Source organism: Scylla paramamosain, chromosome 5, assembly GCF_035594125.1.
Source record: "Scylla paramamosain isolate STU-SP2022 chromosome 5, ASM3559412v1, whole genome shotgun sequence".
NCBI lineage: Eukaryota > Metazoa > Arthropoda > Malacostraca > Decapoda > Portunidae > Scylla > Scylla paramamosain.
In genome coordinates this window covers 8,539,128-8,559,191 of record NC_087155.1, presented here as the reverse complement: position 1 = coordinate 8,559,191, position 20,064 = coordinate 8,539,128, and the positions used below count along the sequence as shown (strand labels likewise).

The 20,064-nt window shown below is 45.6% G+C and overlaps 1 protein-coding gene across 2 annotated transcripts in view; it reads left to right on the top strand.

The window, feature by feature from the left end:
- Positions 1-19,720, top strand: part of LOC135100483 (protein rolling stone-like) — a 52,303-nt gene extending 32,583 nt beyond the window's left edge. For both annotated transcript variants that reach the window (XM_064003443.1, XM_064003442.1), the window contains 6 exons: positions 9,747-9,900; positions 10,362-10,544; positions 11,764-11,859; positions 13,528-13,609; positions 16,462-16,739; positions 17,504-19,720. In XM_064003443.1, coding sequence (XP_063859513.1) covers positions 9,811-9,900; positions 10,362-10,544; positions 11,764-11,859; positions 13,528-13,609; positions 16,462-16,739; positions 17,504-17,683 — 909 coding nt within the window. In that variant the 5' untranslated portion in view covers positions 9,747-9,810 and the 3' untranslated portion in view covers positions 17,684-19,720. The remainder of the gene's footprint in view (positions 1-9,746; positions 9,901-10,361; positions 10,545-11,763; positions 11,860-13,527; positions 13,610-16,461; positions 16,740-17,503) is intronic.
- The last annotated feature ends 344 nt before the right edge of the window (positions 19,721-20,064 follow it).

Sequence of the window (20,064 nt, the reverse complement as noted above, 5' to 3'; positions counted from 1 at the left end):
GTGATGAGTCTTTCCCTGCTGCCACTTGTCCCTCCCGATCTCAGTTAGTGTTGTGAGTCGCGTCATTAAAAATGTACCCTCGCCTCCCCCGCCCCTCACCCGTCTGCCTCCCTTCTCCAGTCTGAGTCAACAGCAGGTCATGTTTACCAAATGTCGGTCCGATCTCGTCACTCTCCTCGTCCTCCTCGTCACTTTCCTCCTACTCCTCCTCCTCCTCCTCCTCCTACACTTGTGAGTCACGCGTCCCTTGGGGCTGGGAGGAGCTACGCCGAAGAGAAAGAGGGGAAGTAAGAGGAGGAGGAGGAAGAAGAGGAGAAATCGTGTGGTATCGCCTCTTATCAGCATCATTCAGGAACTTTAGACAAATTGGGTTCGGATAAGATTGTGAAACTACCGATGGGAAGTGCTGTGTTGTGGTGCCTGGGTCGGCCCCCTCCCCCACCTCCTAGCCCCACAGCCCCTCATAGCTCCCCATGGCCCTGTTTCGGAGACTAGATGGAGAGAAGAAAGATAAGAAGAAGAAGAAGAAGAAGAGGAGGAGGAGGAGGAGGAGGAGGAGGAGGAGGAGGTGTAGGAGGAGGAGGAGGTGTAGGAAGAGGTGGAGGAAGAGGGAGAAAGAGTTGTAGTAGTTGTAGTAGCAGTATTAGTAGTAGTAGTAGTAGTAGTAGTAGTAGTAGTAGTAGTAGTGGTAGAAGCAGCAGCAGCAGCAGTATTATATATGTAGTAGTAGTGCTTGTAATAGAAGTGATAAAAAAAGGAGGAGGACGAGAAGGACGAGGAGGACGAGGAGATTGAAAATAGTGAAAGTGCTGTTTTTCGATGTTTTTTTTTTTTTTTCTTTTTCCATCGTCTGTAGAAAGAGTGTGTTGAGGAGATGAGGGGAAGGCTATCTGTCTGTCTGTCTGTCTGTCTGTCTGTCTGTCTGTCTGCCTGTCACTCACACAATTTCCAGACAACTACTCACTGCTCCTGTCTGATCCTCCCTCTCTCCCTCCGTCCCTCCCCTCCTTCCCTTCCATCCCCTCCTTTCTCTCTCCCTGCCTCCCTCCCTCCATCCCCTCCTTCCCACCATACCCTCCTTCCCCTCCTCCTCCTCCCCCCTGGCCTGGAGTGGACGGTAACTACTTCGTCCCCCTCGATCACTGTTGTCATTGAGGTCTCACTCCCCCTTCTCCCTCCCTAGGATATCCCCTTACTCCCCTTTCCATAAATGTCATCCTACTAGTGCCATTAATCCGCCCCCACGCCCCCTTACTCCCTTCCATCTATACCCCCCTTTCCCTTCCACTTTGAAACACCCCAGTACCCTCCACGTCACCCCAACTATGTCACTCAACCATGTCATCCCCACTCTTACTAGATCTAAACACTCATACACCTTTTTCTCTCACATACATTCACCCCATCACCCTATTAGCCCGTCACCAAGGCCCTCTCTCCCTCTCCCCATCACTCCAGCTCGCTCTCTCTCTCTCTCTCTCTCTCTCTCTCTCTCTCTCTCTCTCTCTCTCTCTCTCTCTCTCTCTCTCTCTCTCTCTCTCCGTCTCCTCCTCCCCCGCAGCCGTCAATGGAGCAATGGATGTTTCTTATCTTCGTAATGGAGGGGAATCGGGCAGCTCCCAATTTCGAGGACGACCCCCCGCCCCTGTGCTATCGGGCGGGGCATCTGGGCGGCCTTCGGGAGGGGCGGCGCTGGCTATTACCCCTCACACCCCTCACGCCCCCAAGCGGAAGGCGGGTTTTCCATTGTTGTGTCGGAGATGAGTAGCGTGATAGGTGATGCGTCGCTGCCTTGCTTGGAGGGCGAGGCTCGGGGCGTGGTGGTGGTGGTGGTGGTGGTGGTGTTTTTTTTGTACTGTAATGGTAGCAGGTATTCTTTATCAGGTGATTTTGTTGTCTTAATGTTTGTTTTGTGTGATGGGATGATGATGATCCGTGTTTTCTTCTTGTCCTTATTATTGTTCTCGATTTTTTCTTCTGCTTGATTTTTTTTATCTTTTTTTATTTATATCTCTGGCTCCGTCGATCTCCGTGTTCCTCTCTATCTCATTTGACACACACACACACACACACACACACACACACACACACACACACACACACACACACACACACACACACACACACACACACACACACACAGCCTGTAGGAGAGAAAGAAGGAGGACAGGAAGAGCTAGGAGGTGCACTGTATAAACTTCCACCGTGAACCAGGCCGACAGGGAGGGAATGAATATGTTATAGCAAAGTAAAAACAACCGCCTAAATGCAATCCTCTTACTTGTCATCCCCCCTCACCGTCCCTTCTCCCCGTTACCCTTGATGCGCGTGAGTATAAACAGGTGGAGGTAGAAGCTTTGAACATCATGTCTCATTTTCCCCAAGGACGCGCGTTACTTGCGTCACTTTTTTTCACGTTGAGTCTTCGGTTATCCCCACCTGTCCCCTCCTTCCGCTCTCCTCCCAGTCCACAGGTGTTCCGTCCGCCAGGTGTTCTCTGGTCTGTGGCCCTTTACCGTGTGAAGCGCTGAGAGGGATTATGGAGAGGAACTGGCGGCACATGCAGGAGAGCAGCAAAGAGGAGTTGATTCTCTTTACGTGGTGTTTTGATTCCTTTTCCGTATATTTATTTAAGTTTCCGATCGTCTATGTTTGTGATTCCGTGGTTTATCTCTCTCTTTTTTTTTTTTTCGTTCGTTTATTTATTTATTTATTTTTTCGACGTGTGGTGCGTGTGTCTCATGGGATTTGTGTGGTTAGATACGAGATATTCCCCTCATCTCCCCTTATACCCTCCTTCATCTCTCCCTCCTCCTGTCCCTCCCTTCTTTCCCTCCCTACTCTTTCCTTCCTTCATTTTTCCTGCTTCCCTCGCCCTCCCTCACCATCCCTCTCTCTCCATCACTCTGACCCCTCATTTCCCTCCCCTTTTTTCCCCTCTCCCCTCAGGCATACTCTCTCTCTCTCTCTCTCTCTCTCTCTCTCTCTCTCTCTCTCTCTCTCTCTCTCTCTCTCTCTCTCTCTCTCTCTCTAATTCCTTTCGACCTCTTTCATTCTCGCCTCTTCTCTCCTTATTCTTCTTCTCTCTCACTCTTTTTTTTTCTCATTATTCCTCTTTTATACTTCCCTCGTCCCTCACCATCTAATTTTCCCCGTTTTCTTTCGTTCCTTTCTCTTTGTTTGACTTCTCTTATTTTTTTTTTTTTTCTTATTTCTGGCGTTACACTTTCATCTTTTCCCGTGTCAGTAGTAAGTATCATTCGCCCCTCTTTCTATTCCCCCCCCACACACACTCTCTCTCTCTCTCTCTCTCTCTCTCCTCTCTCTCTCTCTCGTCTCTCTCTCTCTCTCTCTCTCTCTCTCTCTCTCTCTCTGTCCATTATTCAGACATCAAGACGAGATCAGGCGTACCTAAGAGGCAGCTGATGCTCACCCCCTCCCCCCCTTAAGGTCTTGTTTTTCTCACACACACACACACACACACACACACACACACACACACACACACTCTCTCTCTCTCTCTCTCTCTCTCTCTCTCTCTCTCTCTCTCTCTCTCTCTCTCTCTGTTATTCTTCTTTCTTAGCCGTCTCCACTTCCTTATACTTTATGGTTTTATCTATTTTCTTCTGAATATAACTTCCTTGTTTCCTAATACAAGTATTATTTTTTTTCTATTGCAAGTTTCTTTTGTGTAGTAATCCTCCACTGAAGTACCTTCACATTTAATACTTGATATTTTTTTCTATATTTATTCATTTATTTATTCTATTTTATTTTATCTTATTTTATTATTTTTGTTTTTATTTTTTGTTTCTCGTGGTCATTTCCGCCATTTGATATTTTTCTTTACGGATTTTCTACAATTCCTCCTCCTCCTTCACAGTTGCTCCTTCCTTGTACGAGTTCATTACCATCTCTTCTTCCTTACGTGTGGCTGGAGATAAATTACGTCGACTTTTTTCCCTGGCACGTATTCAAGGCAAGGTGATTCAGCCATAGAAAAATAAGATCAGTCTGGGATCCTATACATTATCTCTTTTTCCTTGCGTGTTGCTGGAAATAGACGTAGATTTTTCCCCCTTTCACGTAATTGAGGTAACATAATTCACTCGTAAAACAAAAAAAAAAAATTACATTGGGATCCTTCACCTTACAGAATGCCTTTATGTGCTGAAAGTGGACCAAAAGAAGAGATTAATGTAATTATGTTTGCTGTGTTAGTAGATAATATTTGTCTATCTTGCCTGCATCGGAGAATAATTAGAGAAACTTGTATCTGAAATGTATGTACAAAACAGCAATGCAAATGTATGGTGAAGGGAATCGAGAACTGCTGCGTAAATATGCCTTCTAGAAATGACGCTCGACGCAGTTAAGTTTATCTTGTGTTCATGTTTATACTGATGGATGATTCTGTGACGTGTTAGGATTTCTGAAACAGTCCTCTTTGCATAGACACGCACTGAGAAACTGAGTATAATACAGACAATCTTGTGTTTATATTTCTACTTACTGACGATTTTGTGACGCGTTAGAATTCCTGAAACGCTCCTCTGCACTCAGAAGCTGAAGTGCAGTGCCTGACTGGAAATATCAAGGTAAACACAGCCGCGCATGCTGTCTTTACCTTGGTAAGTAGAAAGAAAACGAAAAAAAAAAAATCAACCGTACTTTCTTCAAGGGGTCACTTTAGCATACGACATTGGTGGGGGTCAGCTTTCCATAGACCCGCCCTTGGTGGTGCCCGCCGCCGCAGGGTGTATTACGGCCCATCACACGTGCTTCCGCCCCCATGAAATCCAATCCGTTTATGTGATCGGGCAGGAAATTGTGTTTGCTATTCATTAAGTTTTTGTTTCATAGTCCGGTAGTACTTGTATAATGTACTTTGGTGGTGGTGATGGTGTTGTTGTTGTTAAGATGGTGGTGGTGATGGTGATAGTGGTGTTGTTGTGTATGTTGTGTTGATGGTTGTGATATTTGTGGTGGCGGTGGTGGCGAGGCACGTCTGCCGATAATCCCGCAAACACTTATTAAGCCAGCCAGTAATGATACATAGCCTGCCACTCCCTCTCTCCTGATCACCGGAAGAGGCATTTGTCCTGCTGTGTATTCATATAAGTAGTAGTAGTAGTAGTAGTAGTAGTAGTCATAGTAGTAGTAGTAGTAGTATTTGCTGCTGCGTGATGGTGGTGGTAGTGGTGGTGGTAGTGGTGGTGGTGGCCGTGGCAGTGGTAGTAATAGCAGTGGCAACAGCATATTGGTGGTGGAGTCAGTGGTGGATGATGGTGGTGGCAGTAGCGGTACAGTTAATGTCAGTAATAAGTCACAGAGGTGGTGATGGCGGGGCAAGGGTCGTGGGGGGTGCTGTGTGGGGGATGGGGGAGCACACTTCTGCGATATATGTGACTGTGTCGGCGGAAAATAGCCTCTGGCCCGGCACCTCTCCCTGCAGAGGCGCCCCTGACCACCCGCCGGGAAGTAATCTGGCACCTGCTGCGGGAGAGGGGTCTCTGGAGGACTGCAGGGGAGGTAGGGAGACGTGGATCACCTCCCCGCCCTCTCAGCCAGTCGTCCTCGCCCCACACTTTTCTTTGTTGGGCGCAATATGAGGGATCCATGCCTCCCCTTTGTCGCCGCCGAAGAATGAAGGTCTCTGGTGTGAGGGTGCTGAGGAGGGTATGCCAGTGGTGGTGCCGGTGGTGGTAGCGGTGTCAGGTGTGGCGGTGAGGACAGAGGCAGGGCGTCAGAGGAAAGATTATTGCCAGCTTTGAGGCTTCGCTGAAAAGCTTACTTCTGTGCGCCAGGTCTGAGCTGCGCCGTACACATGATGCGAGGATTTCATTTTCGTCTTTATTTTTGTTTACTGTCATCCTCTCATCGCTGAAAATTAAATCTATGTTATCTTGTAGGACGTAACGCATTGCTGTCACTGGTTGCTCTTACTAACTTGTGAGGGTAAAGGCGTGGGTGTGGTAGGGCGTGGCGGGTGGTGGTGCATCCGTTGAGTCACCTGTTGAACGTGGCGCCAAACAACACGGCAGTGACGACGCTTGTGCTCGTGGCCCCGTCCGACACTCACGAGCAGGACCAGGGAGAGAAAGGCGGGCGGGAGGAGGAAAGGGATGGGGGAGGTAAAAAGTAACAGAGAGAGAAACAAGGGAGGAAACGAGGAAGCAGAGAGAAGAGGGGAAAGGCGATGGAAGAGGGGAGATATGAAGGAAGAAGACGGACTGTGCCAAGGGGATACTGGAGGGAGGGGCGGAGGTGTGGAGGGAAAGGTTGGGTCCACGAAGCCCTCGCACAGATGGAGGAGGAAGATGAGGTTCATCCATCCCGCCCTCACCCGCCCCCCGCCCACTGGCCAGCTGCCTCCCCTGCCCTGGGTCCTGTGAGGCAGTAATAGGAAGGCGCCTCGCTGCCTCCCGTGTGTGTTGATGCAATAAAATGGTAATAACACTTTCCCCTTCCGAGTAAGAAAGACCTGCGGCCATGGGATATAATTTCCTGTGATCCCAAGAAACCTCAGAGTGTCCGTGTGGGGGCAGTTATGTGATGGGGGGACTGGGTGGCGGTGGGGGGGAGGCAGACGGAAAGGCACGTCGGGGGCGGGACGGCGTAGAGATGGCTAGCATTTTTTCCAGTAGTATGTGAGTGTACCAGTAAGATGAAGCTGTCTTCAAGGGATGAAGCCCCTCCTTAGAAGTCACTGAGGAAATATTATGTTTGTTTGGTAGTTACTCGTTAAGTTATTCTGGAGACATTATTAAACACTGAAACTTGTGTTGCTCTTCACTTATTCGTCACTTGTGTTAAAGGTATAATAGGAATATTCGGCAAAGGAAACTTTCTGTTCTCTCACTCTCCAAGTACTAGGAGGCTTCGGTTGTGCACTGTTAGTTGTCTGCGCCTCGTTTAGGAAGGACTGCTGTACTGCCATTAAGCTCACTCTTCCTCTTCAGTACAGCTCACCGGGTCGCTCAAAATTACCTTAGGAACAGATATTCGCGTCTACTGTATCCCTCGAGAGTGCTAGAAAACCTTAAAGGATCCTTACCCTTATTTCAAAATTTTCATCCACATTGTCACCGCTGTGTGGAATCCTGACGCACTGACTAGTCCTCGTCTGTGCAGGATACGTTAACTTTCAAGATAATTCACGTGAGATTCACGGTCAACGGTTATATTTTGTAATTACTTTTCTCCCTCGTTTTGATACACAGCTTTTTCTAACGTTTCATATGTGCCCGTCCCCCTCCCCCCTCAGCACCGGCCCCTCCAAGCACTGCCCTCCCATCCAAGTAATGCAAACGCCGACAAGTTTATCCATTATTTTTTTTTTACTGGGAAACTCTGCAAGGGCTCACCTGACCCCAGCCTTCCTCCGTGCTGCCTTGAACGGCCCTTCATACATTCTTGCACCATCCACTGGCTTTCTTTTTCACGACCACCGCGCGGAAAATTCGTGCGCTACTCGCCAAAGTTTCTGTTGTATCTTGCCAGCGGAGGAAATGATGGTGCACGGGCCAAACACCGAACACCATTCCTGCTACCACAAGCAACATCTCTCTTCCTGCGACGGCTCATTACGCGCGCTTTAGTCCCCCAGCAGGACTTCGAGGTGCTCGTGGAAGGTTGGCAGTGCAGGGATAAAGGCGACACAGGGCGGGAGGGCAGGGAGGGAGGCCAAGTGAAGTATTACAGCGAGGCGCATCGAGTGTTGTGTTGCGTGTCGCTGCTCCTTTGTATGATAATGGGCGCCGCAGCTGGTCAGGCGGGGGACAGCGACTCCAGGCGGAAGGAAGACGTGCAGGACTTGGCTGGGGATTAGAAGAGTGTTACTGCGTACTTCAGAGAGAGAGAGAGAGAGAGAGAGAGAGAGAGAGAGAGAGAGAGAGAGAGAGAGAGAGAGAGAGAGAGAGAGAGAGAGAGAGAGAGAGAGAGAGAGAGAGAGAGAGAGAGACTTTAATTCAGGATCCTATCGGCAGATATTAATGTTTAATTTCATAAAAGAAAACGACACACAGTCAGGTATTCAGTGGCAAACTAAAATATTCCATTGTTTTCCTACACACACACACACACACACACACACACACACACACACACACACACACACACACACACACACACACACACACACACACACACACACACACACACACACACACAGAGAGAGAGATGCATACATACATACATACATATATACATGATACCAAAGCACAAACAATACACAAGCAGGACACAAAAACACACACACACACACACACACACACACACACACACACACAGAGATGCATACATACATACATACATATATACATGATACCAAAGCACAAACAATACACAAGCAGGACACAAAAACACACACACACACACACACACACACACACACACACACACACATACACACACATACACACACAAACCTTTCCGCACACATACCAACACGCCCATCCTCTCTCCACCCCCACCCAGGTACCCAACATTAACGTTATACCGAGCCACGCAAAGAAATAAATTGGGCTACTAATCCACAGGTGTCGCTTGCATTACGGAAATACTATATGTCTAATTAAGCGCGAGATTTCCACCTAATCCCCCCGCCAGGTAGACAGAGTTTATTAGGGGAGGACGTGACCTACAGGCGGGCGACGAGCGGATCTGGAGTCTATACCTGTAGTACTGTGATCTAAACCGACGTACTGACTAAGGGAGAGGCTGATCTAATCCATCTTAACCTACCTGCACAACTGCCTGACGTGTGGCTTGTAGTTCCACCTGTATAACCGTACTGACTTGTAATTTAACCTATAGTATGTAATTGTTATGACCTGTAATTTGATATCTATATAGCTATACTTATCTATAATTTCACTTATATAACTGTAATGACCTGTAATCTGATCCTGTCTATACTGATTTGTAATTTCACCTATGTAATTGTCATGACCTGTAAGCTGAACTACAAAACTGTACTCTCCTGTAATTTGACTTGTGGAATTGTATGTACGTGCAATGTGACCTGTGAAATGACACGTGTTCTGTAATCTAACCTGTAGAATTGCACATACCTGTAATTTTGACCTAAAAAGCTAACACGTGACCTACAGAAATGCAATGGCCTGTAATTCTGACCCATAGAACCATCCTTGGCCTATAAATGTTCCCTGCAATAAAGGATCAACTCAACCTACGTACAGTGATTTACAACTTGGCGACCTGTACAACGTTCTCTCCCTCTGTGGTGTGCCTCTCTTTACACTCTTTCATAGCAAGCCTTACAACTTAAGTAAAAAAAGGGAGATATTACTGTTATATTTTAAGGAATTCTTTGAATTGTTTTTAATCCTATGTAATGAAAAAAAATTACCTGCCACAATACGCTTCTTTTCATGTTTTCTTATAATTTAAGATTATTTTTCATTCCCTTGTATGATCATTTTGTATATAACTTTTTTTTTTAGTTTAATTTTTAAAGAAATATTTATTATGTGTCGGCTTTTATCCTTTGAGATGCATTGTTTTAATATTAATTACTGGCAACTTTATCTTTTCCTTCCTATGTTTTCTGGCTGTTTTACTTTAAGAAATGCATTGCTACATGTATACCCCTTCTATCACTCACCATCTCTTCCTCCTTATTGGATTATTCCTTCTCTTAAATTACCACCAACGAATATTTTGTTTTCCTACTCTTAAATGATCGTATATTCATGCAGTCTTTTACCCTTCTTGACTCGCAGACTTTGCCCTGAGCGTGGCAGTGCCCTTGGTGTGTCCGCAGGGTGAGGGGCGCCGCGGGAGGCCATGGGCTGCTGGGAGACTATCCGCCAGGAGCTGCGGATCTCCAACTTCAAAGTCAATCATCCAGTGCCGCACCTCTTCCTCGCCTCGGAGGTAAGCAGGGACGGGAGGCGGAGGAGGAGGAGGAGGAGGAGTTGAATGAAGGAAAATGAGCTGCTTGAAGAGTGAAAGGAGAACGACGACGACGAAGGAAGGAGGATAAAATAGAGCTGTGATTGTAGTGGTGATCAACCGTGAGAGACGAGAGAGTGGCAGTGACCGAGGGTTCAAACTACTGGTAGAACGCACAAGTCACACGAAACTACGCATTTGGCATAAGGGATCACTAAAGCGCAGGGGAAGCTCTGGCAGCTCTGCGATGGGCCAAGTGGTGATGAGAATAAAGAAAATGGAGTAGATGAAGGAGGGACTTTGATATATTGTGGTGTCCTCGACGAGAATACGTAGGTTGAAGATTAGAAGTCATGTCCTCCATGTGTGTGTGTGCGTGTGTGTGTGTGTGTGTGTGTGTGTGTGTGTGTGTGTGTGTACGTAAAGCACCATTTTTTCCACAGTGGCAGGAACACCCCGTGGCGTGCGTGCGGCTGTGGTATGTGGTGTACCGGTGGGTGTGGGCGCTGTACCACCTGGGCTGGTGGGCGGTGAGCTTGGCACAAGAGGGCGGCTGGAATGCCCCAATACAGCGGAAGGGTTACTTCTTCATCTACCTCACCAACTGGGCCTACACGAGTATAGTGGTGAGTGTTTGTAGTTAGTTGTACAGTAATACAGGGTTTGAATCTCTTTGGTTTCGTGTGTGTGTGTGTGTTTGGTTTCGTGTGTGTGTGTGTGTGTGTGTGTGTGTGTGTGTAAAAGGAATAATAGATACACACTAGCAACAACCGTCCATTCTACACACTCACAGAAATAAAAAAAGATATTTCGCCTTTTTCTTTCACCCATTCCTTGCCCCCTCTCCCTCCCTGTCTCTATCCCTATTTCTGCATCTCCTATCGCCCTCTTTCTATACCTCCTCCCTCCTTTCCTCGTTTCACCATTCTTACGCAGTACCAGAGCCAATCCTTTTGTTTCCTACCTCCTGCACTGACACCCCTTTCTTCCTTATCTCAACGAACCTCCTCCCCTCCCAGCCATCCCGTCCCGCCCACCCTCTGCCCCTTCACTGCCTGGCGGAGTCTCGAGGGAGGCAGAATAATAGAATATATTAAGATAAGGACTAAGTGGAGTAACTTGGACGTTCAGAGGAAGATAAATGTGCATTGGGAGAGAGAAAGGAGGAGTGGTGTTGCGTCAGAAGCATACTAGACCCAGAGGTTGTGGGGTGCAAGTGTCTTAATCCTTTGAGGTTCGTGTGTGTGTGTGTGTGTGTGTGTGTGTGTGTGTGTGTTTCTTCCGGATAATTGTGTGTGCGTGTGAATGGTGATGTGTACATGTCGTTGCGTGTTTATATATTGATTATGTATTTATCTGATTGACTGTCTTGTTTCTTTCATAATGCATACTACTTGATGTTCATTGTTCATTGTTTCTGTCACACACACACACACACACACACACACACACACACACACACATAATCATGACTTAAACAGGTTGTGGTGTGTAGGTACAGGACAAGCAGATAGTGGACAGTGGAATTCTAAGGTACAGAGTTCGGTTCTTTATTCTTTTTCCCCGTGCATATGATGAACGCGCAGAAAAGTGATACAATGTAGCATAACTTTTCACACAAAATTTATTATTATTATTGTTATTCTTTTTTCGCATGAAAATAATCATCAACTAACTACTGCTACTACTTCTACTAACTACTGCTACTACTTCTATTAACTACTGCTACTACTTCTACTAACTACTGCTACTACTTCTACTAACTACTGCTACTACTACTACTACTACTACTACTACTACTACTAGTGCATGCCACCCGTAATTACGTTGATCCTCCCGCCGCAGTTGATGACGACAGCACACGCCAGCATCGTCACCAACGCTTGGCTGACCTACCGCCGTACCGCACAGCTGCCCAAGACCACCACGCTGCGCCTGAAGGTGTGTGTGTGTGTGTGTGTGTGTGTGTGTGTGTGTGTGTGTGCGCGCGCGCGCCTACCTGCCTGACCTTATCGCATTTGCCCAACACTGCAAATGTTTTCGTCACAAACCCACACTATTGTAAATTTTCCCTAAATTTCCCGCTAATCTTGTCATTAGCGTGTTCATGTATATTCCTTTGTCATGCCTTCCCAGCCCTAACACACATGGAGACATGGCGGAGAGCGGGTTTTTAAGGTGGGGAAGCCAAACAAGCAATTATTTGGCAATTTGGAAAAAAAGTCTAAGGATATAGATACTACATTTTGGAGAATTATCTTATCCTAACCTAACACAACCTAATCTACCTAACATAATTAAGCCAAACATATCATAATCAACATCGCATGAGACAGCGTCACATTAACCGCATTCTCACTAACTAACATAACACATTTTACCGTGTTCCTCCACGTAAGACATCGGTAAGGACTTTGAATATGTGCGGCACGCACCGAAGAAAAGAGCTCTGGTGATGTAACCATGCGTGACTACCCAGCAAAACCACAACACACATCTTGCACATTAATTACTTGTGTGAATATTCTACGTCTTCGTGAAGACCCGCTATAGGTAAGATTATTCGTAAAAACCAATCAAGAATTATGGTAATCCATTAGACCAAACTTTTCAATACCTGTCCATCACTAAGGCTGTCGTGGTGTAATAATCTGATGTTAGGAGGTGATTGTTCTGCTTACTGGGTGTTCAATGACAAACTCATGACTCAATAAACAAGAGAGAACTGTTTCTGTGATCTATAGGTGATGGGCGTTATTATAATAAGTAACACTTTTTTCCCTAATGTCGAGCTTGGAGACTATCTTGGCAACTGCAGCACCCTTTGGCGGCGGACACCCGAGCCAGTGGGTAACTGGCAAAGTAGCTCGTGCTACTTAATTATTAACGATGGCTATTTTTTTTGTGAAGTAGTTTGTGTATATAAGGCGTGGTGAGCCCAAGGCACGTGAGACACATGCTTATTTTGTGAACTTGATTCCTTTCAAGTGGCTGGCGGACATTAAGGATAAATACGGCTTGTCTTCTCTGGCCACTACAAAACAAGCTATTAGTTTCAGGCAGTGTCAACCGTGACTTCAACTACAATTCCACACCTTCACCATTCTGCATTGCGGCCGCCCGTGAATCCCGCACCCGTGGACTAGTTTGTTCATGCCTCTAGTGTGTGTGTGTGTGTGTGTGTGTGTAATAGTGGGCGGGTGAGTGAGTTGGGTAATAGGATGTGGGGCCCTCATTTCCACGTCTCCTACACGCCCAGAACGGTAACTGTGCCCTGTAATTCATGATCTTGTTGGAACCGCCTCCTGCTGCCGAGGTCAGTGGTGTTCAATTATTAGTTTCCTATTATAGTATCCTTCTGCAGGTGGTGGTGCTGGTGGTGGTGGTGGTGATAAATATAAGTGAATATGTGATGGTGAACAATCTGTATGGTGAGGCTGGTGACGGAGCAGCGCGGGATGATGCGGGGCGTGTGATGGAGTGAAGTAACATAGTAGTGTGCGATGAGTGAGCGGGGGAGAGCGGACAACAGGGAATGAAGTGTGGAGGAGAGAGGTGCTTGGGGGCGTGTGTGGGCGTGGTGCATTAATGGGCGTGGTGGTGTTGCAGGTGTTGTGGGTGATGCAGAATGTCGTCTTCCTGCCAGCCCTGCTCATCACCGCGGCCTACTGGAGCGCCGTGTACAATCCAGGTAAAACATACACACACACACACACACCTATACACTTTCTCATATCTCATTCTCAGAGCTTCATTATATATTTTCATTTGCTTCTTACTTATCATATCGAATACATTTTCTTCCCCGTATACAATAATCCCTTCCATGCGGCTCTATTCCACCATCCCTTTGTTCCCTGGAGTGCTATTGCTTTCCCATCACGCCTCCTCGTGCTACTCTCCCAACCACTCACACATGCTTCTCTTTCTTTCTTTTTTCTTTTTATTGTTTATTTTTTATCATCACTTTCCTTCCCATTTTCACTCACGAATCAGTTACCTTGGTTCTGTCATCGCTTCACTATTTGTTCATTGGTTCCTCACATTTCATTCTTTAGTTTATACCCCTCAGTACTTACTCTATCAATCTGGTTATTTATTTATCTATGTATTTACCTGTCTATTTATTTGCTTCCAGACGTTCTTCACTCCAGACCCAACGTTCCTTCCTGCTCACAACATTGAATCCACTTAGTTCAGTTCGTTTTTGGTGTTATTACTCTACAGTCACTTTCACACACTTCCTGGCATTCACATCCGTCACTCACACTTCTCTTTGTACTCACACTGTTCTCTCTCCTTCATGCTTCTCTTTGCTCTTATGTACACTCTTCGGCCACGTCCACACAACTCTCCATTTAAAGACTTACACTTCCTGAAACAATGTTATTACTTCAGTTACGTTCGTTTCCTTCATACATTCCTTAATTAGCCACCTCAGCACATTTTCATCTTACTATGACTCATATTCAGAAACGCTTTGCTCTCTCACCACGACTATTTTCAAAAGCCACTGAGATGATTAGCCGGGTTCTCAAGAGTGTTTCTCCTGTTAATTATATAGGCATCTTGTTAATCTGTCACTGTGATCCTAAGAACACCGTCAAAAATCCGTGTCATCTTAACTTGAGCCTCTTGAAAGTAGTAGAGGCGTGGCCAGAAGAGTCTCAGATTATGGTCCTATATCAATCTCCCCCACTCACTGTTTAGTCATCCAAAAACTTTCCCTCTTTTCCTTCTCCGTGTATGAATCTTGTCCAGTTACTCGTGTCCGTTACACCGCCTGGTTTTCTCATTTGTAATTAATCCGTCCCTCCATCTTTCTGTCTCCCTTCTATCTTCCTTCAGCAGGTGTTCTTCAGTTTTTTTTTTTTTTTTTTTTTTTTTATGGTAGGTTTTTCTCCTTCTTACTAGATGATCACTATTGATCAAACTTGTTAAGTTTTTACAGTAAAGTGTACGAGGCAGTACACTTTACTGAGTTCAGTTCGCTTTTGGTGTTATTACTCTACAGTCACTTTCACTTTATGATATCTTATATCTGGACTTTAGTAAACCATTTGACAAGGTACCCCATCAAAGGCTCCTGAGAAAGGTTAGGGCACACGGGATAGATGGGAAGGTGTAAGGCTGGATAAGGTCATCATGGCTTAACGACAGGCGACAAAGAGTTGTAATAAACAGCTCTAAATCCGAGTGGGGTCATGTAATTAGTGGGGTGCCACAGGGATCAGTATCAGACCCATTGTTATTTTTAATATATATCAATGACTTGGATGGTGGAATTAGTTGTGATGTTAGTGAATTTGCGGATGACACAAAGATAGGTAGATTAATTAGGACAGAATCGGATGTCATCGCCTTGCAGGCAGATTTAGATAGGATGAATGAATGGACGGACAGATGGTAAAGGCAATTTAATATCAACAAATGTAAAGTACTTAGCGTAGGTAGAGGAAACCCACATAGTAGGCACACATTAAACAACCAAACTCTTGTAGGTACAGGGTACGAGAAAGATTTAGGAGTTATAGTTAGCTCTGAACTCCGTCTGGGAAAACAATGCATAGAGGCCAGAAACAGGATACTAGGATTCATTTTTAGGAATGTTAAAAGTAGAAGGCCGGAAGTAATATTAAAGTTATACTTGGCGCTGGTCAGAACTCATCTAGACTACGTTGTGCAGTTCTGGTCCCCACATTACAGGAAAGATATAGGTCTATTAGAATCATTACAGAGGAGAATAACTAAAAGGATACAAGGGACGAGGAGTATTCCTTACGAGGCGAGATTAAAGCTGTCAAATTTACATTCTTTAGAGAGACGTAGGTTAAGAGGGGACCTGATACAAGTCTTTAAGTGGTATAAGGGCTATAACAAGGGGGACGTAAGCAAAATTCTTAGGATCAGCAACCAGGGTAGAACAAGAAATATCGGGTTCAAGCTTGAAAAATTTAGGTTTAAGAAGGAGATAGGAAGAAACTGGTTCTCAAATAGAGTGGTAGATGAGTGGAACGGACTCAGTAATCATGTTGTTAGTGTTAGGACATTAGAGAGGTTTAAGAGAAGATTAGACAGGTTTATGGATGGGGATAATAGATGGAAATAGATAGGTATATTTCATACAGGGACTGCCACGTGTAAGCCTGGCCGCTTCTTGCAGCTTCCCTTATTTCTTATGTTCTTATGTTCTTATTGAACAAGTCATCTCAGCACTGATTTCCGTATTATCACCGCTATGCATCCTTCGCTACTTTATCTAATCACAGCTGTGGCCGTCCTTTTGTAGAAATTCAAAGCACTGTTAAAAAAAAAAAAAGTTTGCATTGACACTGAAAGAGAGGGAGAATAAAAGCTTAATTTTGCCTGTTTTATATTATAAACTATTAAAAACACTGTGAAATAAAGTATAGAAGCTTATTTTTTTCTTTCGTTATTATGCTACAAACTACTCGAAACACTGGTTAAAAAAAATGAGTTTCAAAGTTATAGCAGATTATGGGGAAAACTGTCAAACTGAAAACGCCACTTTGTCTCCTCCAGACGACCCCATTGGCGCCATCAACGTGGACGTGCACATCATCAACTCAGTCTACGTCTTGATCGACCTTTGCGTCTCGGCCACGCCCATCCGCATCCTGCACTTCTACATCCCCTTCGTCTTCATGTTTATCTACCTCATCTTCACGCTGGTGTACTGGGCGGCGGGAGGCACCACGCCGGAGGGAGGTACCGCCATCTACCCCATCATGGACTGGGAGAACCTACAAGTGACGCTCCCGTTCGTGGCCTGCTGTGCCGTCTTCAGCCCCATCATGCAGGTGCGGGATGGAGGGGGGTGCGGGGTGGGCAGCAGGTACAAGTGGGTTGGAAGGTCATGGAACTAATATGGGGTGATAAACTGTATTTGGAGGCTAAGATAAGGGTAGGGTACTGAGATGTCCCCCAATAACAAATGATAGATGCACAGGAACTTAACAAAAAGGCGGAGAGAGAAGGGGAAGGTCCGCGTCTAGGGAAAGAAGGGGGTCCAAAGAGGGCACAGGAAGTAACGAACCGATACTATTGGGGGAAAATAGGCGAGGAGACTGAAAAGAAAAGATGTATAAGAACAGCGAGGAATGCGAAAAGGGAGAGTGTTCTCAGGAAGGTGCTACCGCATTCTGGAAAATATAGGTCTGGAAACTATAAAGAGCACTGAAAAAAAAAATCACCTTTCGAAGAAAAAAGCGTGTAGGTGTGTAGGTGCCGGGACAAGACATCTGTACTCCCCAGCAGGCGGCATCAGCAGAGTTCAGGGATTGATGAAGTGTAGCCAATAATTGCATAAGATTCGTTGTGCTAAAAATGTTAGATGTTGAGCGAAATATATAAATATGTGTTTAAGAATTAATGAAATGAATAATGAGAAAAATACATGATGGTGAGAGGGACAAATATGCCTCGCTGACCGACAACAATGAGAACAATATTCGATGTTGATAAGTATAAGAACTGAATGTCCAGTTGTAAACGAGGAGCTATGTTGATTTTTCTGGCTTTTGTAAATTATAGTGGCAAACATTACCCTCTTTCCCTCCGCCAGGCCACCGTGTGGGCGGTGCATCAGGCGCGGGTGGCGGTGCGGGAACGATGCTTCGGCAGCCGCTCTCCTCTGGCTCCCTTGCCTCACCCCGCCACTATGGACGTGATTCTCGGCCGCGACGCCTCCATGGAGAGTGTCAACGAGCGCACCCCGGATCCTGTCACTTCCCACATAGTTTAGCTGGCGCCTGTCATCCCCCAGACTGTCCAGCCCGTCACCCCCCAGACTGTCCAGCTGGCGCCTGTCACGCCCCAGAATGTCTAGCTGGTGCCTGTCACCCTCCAGACTGTCCAGCTGGCGCCTGTCACCCCCCAGATTGTCCAGCTGGCGCCTGACAATCCCCAGAATGTCTAGGTGGTGCCTGTCACCCCCCCGACTGTCCAGCTGGCGCATGTCTCCCAACAGACTGTCCAGCTGGCGCCTGTCACCTCCCAGACTGTTCAGCTGGTGCCTGTCATCCCCCAGACTGTCCAGCTGGCGCCTATCACCCCCAGACTGTCCAGCTGGAGCCTGTCACCCCCCCAGACTGTCCCGCTGGAGCCTGTCACCCCCCAGACTGTCCAGCTGGCCCCTCTCACCCCTCAGACGGGTTCATAAGTACTAGTCACAAGTGGAATAATTTTACGTCGTGGCAGGACATGAAGTGTGACAAATCTGTGTGTCGTAATGATGTATACGAGTGTTTTGTTAATGGATCTCTCCCTCCTCTCTACTCTCTCATTCCCCTAATACCTCTTTCCTTTCCTGTCTCCTGTTTCTTCCTCCTCACTTGTCTCACCGTAAGCTGTCTCCTGTAAAGCCAACACCTGGCAAACCCAACCAACCCTCAAGGATGTGTGTGTTTATTTAGGTCAGGAGGAGGTCTGAGTGGACGCTCGTAATAAGGTTGAGACTCAGGCGAGCGACGCTGTAAGTCTGCAAAGCTGAGTCTGTGAGGCTTCATTTACAACTAATTTATGTTCCTATTTTCTATGAATGAGGGAAGGCAAACCCACTGCCATCACAACAACCTTTAATTGTTTCATTTGCGCATACATTTGAAAGGTCCCATAATAAAGAATGGTATTTCTAGACTAAATCTCACGTTACTGATAACTTCCTGACTTTCTAGTACAATATTCTAATCTGTTACGTGTAGCATGTGCTGTGCAGAAGTAAAACTACATACGTGAAAACAACTGATGTTGTAACGCTCTGGGCCTGTGTCGACACTGGATGCCTCTGCCTTTCACTGACGTCTCAATATATTGTTGAATTACCTAGTTTTACTTAAAGATCATATACGCTGCGCCTGTCAGGATGTTAGAAGGTCATCAAGTAGCGCTGGTTTTGGTTTAGAAATGCCCTTTAGCGTTAAGGAGTCGAATCGTTAATGAATCGGGTAGGGGTACCGGCTGCGAGCTCCTGAACTTCGCGCCTCAGCCGTACTTTCATCGCCGCAGCCCCTTAGCTTCTCCCCAGGACAAGCAGTGAGGATGCCCTGCATGTGGGCGGTAGTGAAGGGATGTGTGGCAGTGAAGTGAGTGGCTGTGGAGTGGTGGTGAAGGAGTGTTGTGACGGGAACAGCTTGTTATAGGATGAAATGTGAAGAGCTGGAGTGGTGATGGCGGTGGTGTGAGGTGTAGTGGAGCGGTGAACTATGGTGACGCTATCGGGATGAGGTTGTGGCTATAGAGAGAGAAGGCAGTCAGCAAGGAAATGTGTAAATATAGGAGGAGAGGTGTGCTGGCAAGTGTAGGGTGTGGCAACAGTGGTAAGGTGCAATGGCAGTGAAAGTGTAGCGGCAGAGTTTCTTGCCACTCACTAGCCTCATTGGACACGAGTTACTGACGCAAGAGTTTATGGAAAATGCTTAAAATTTTCTTGAAGCCAGCATGACATTCAATGATGAGTGACAATTATTGATGTTCTAAAAAGAAATTATGCCAAGTAAGCTTTTATTGTATGAAGTATGCCTAGAAAATACAATGCAGGATGGACATGCGGGCCTCTCTTAGTAGTTAGTACCAGAGCATTCCATATTTGATGAGTACTTAAGTAAGGCTCAGATTGTCATCATTTTCTCTTCCTCCATGAAAAGTACAAAATTCCCGGAGGAAGGTCTCTTAGTTCTCGACCTTCATTCCCCTCAGTCACATTTACAGGGAAACGCTTGCTCCTTCTGTAAAGATGGGAAGAAATATTAAACACAAAACAAAATTCAACATTTTTGGATAGTGTGGTATTTCTCTTTAAAGATTAGTGCATCCGGTACTTTAGCATAATAGTTAATATATATATATATATATATATATATATATATATATATATATATATATATATATATATATATATATATATATATATATATATATATATATATATATATATATATATATATATATATATATATATATATATATTATATTATACTTACGGTAATTAAAAGTAATATTCATGACCCTTACCAGCAATAGGCAGTTGGAATCGGAGAAAGAAAGGAATTAACAAAGAAAATAAAGAATAATAAAGCCACGAAAAAAAAAAATTTATCATTCTTCTCCTGGTTATAATTATTTGCT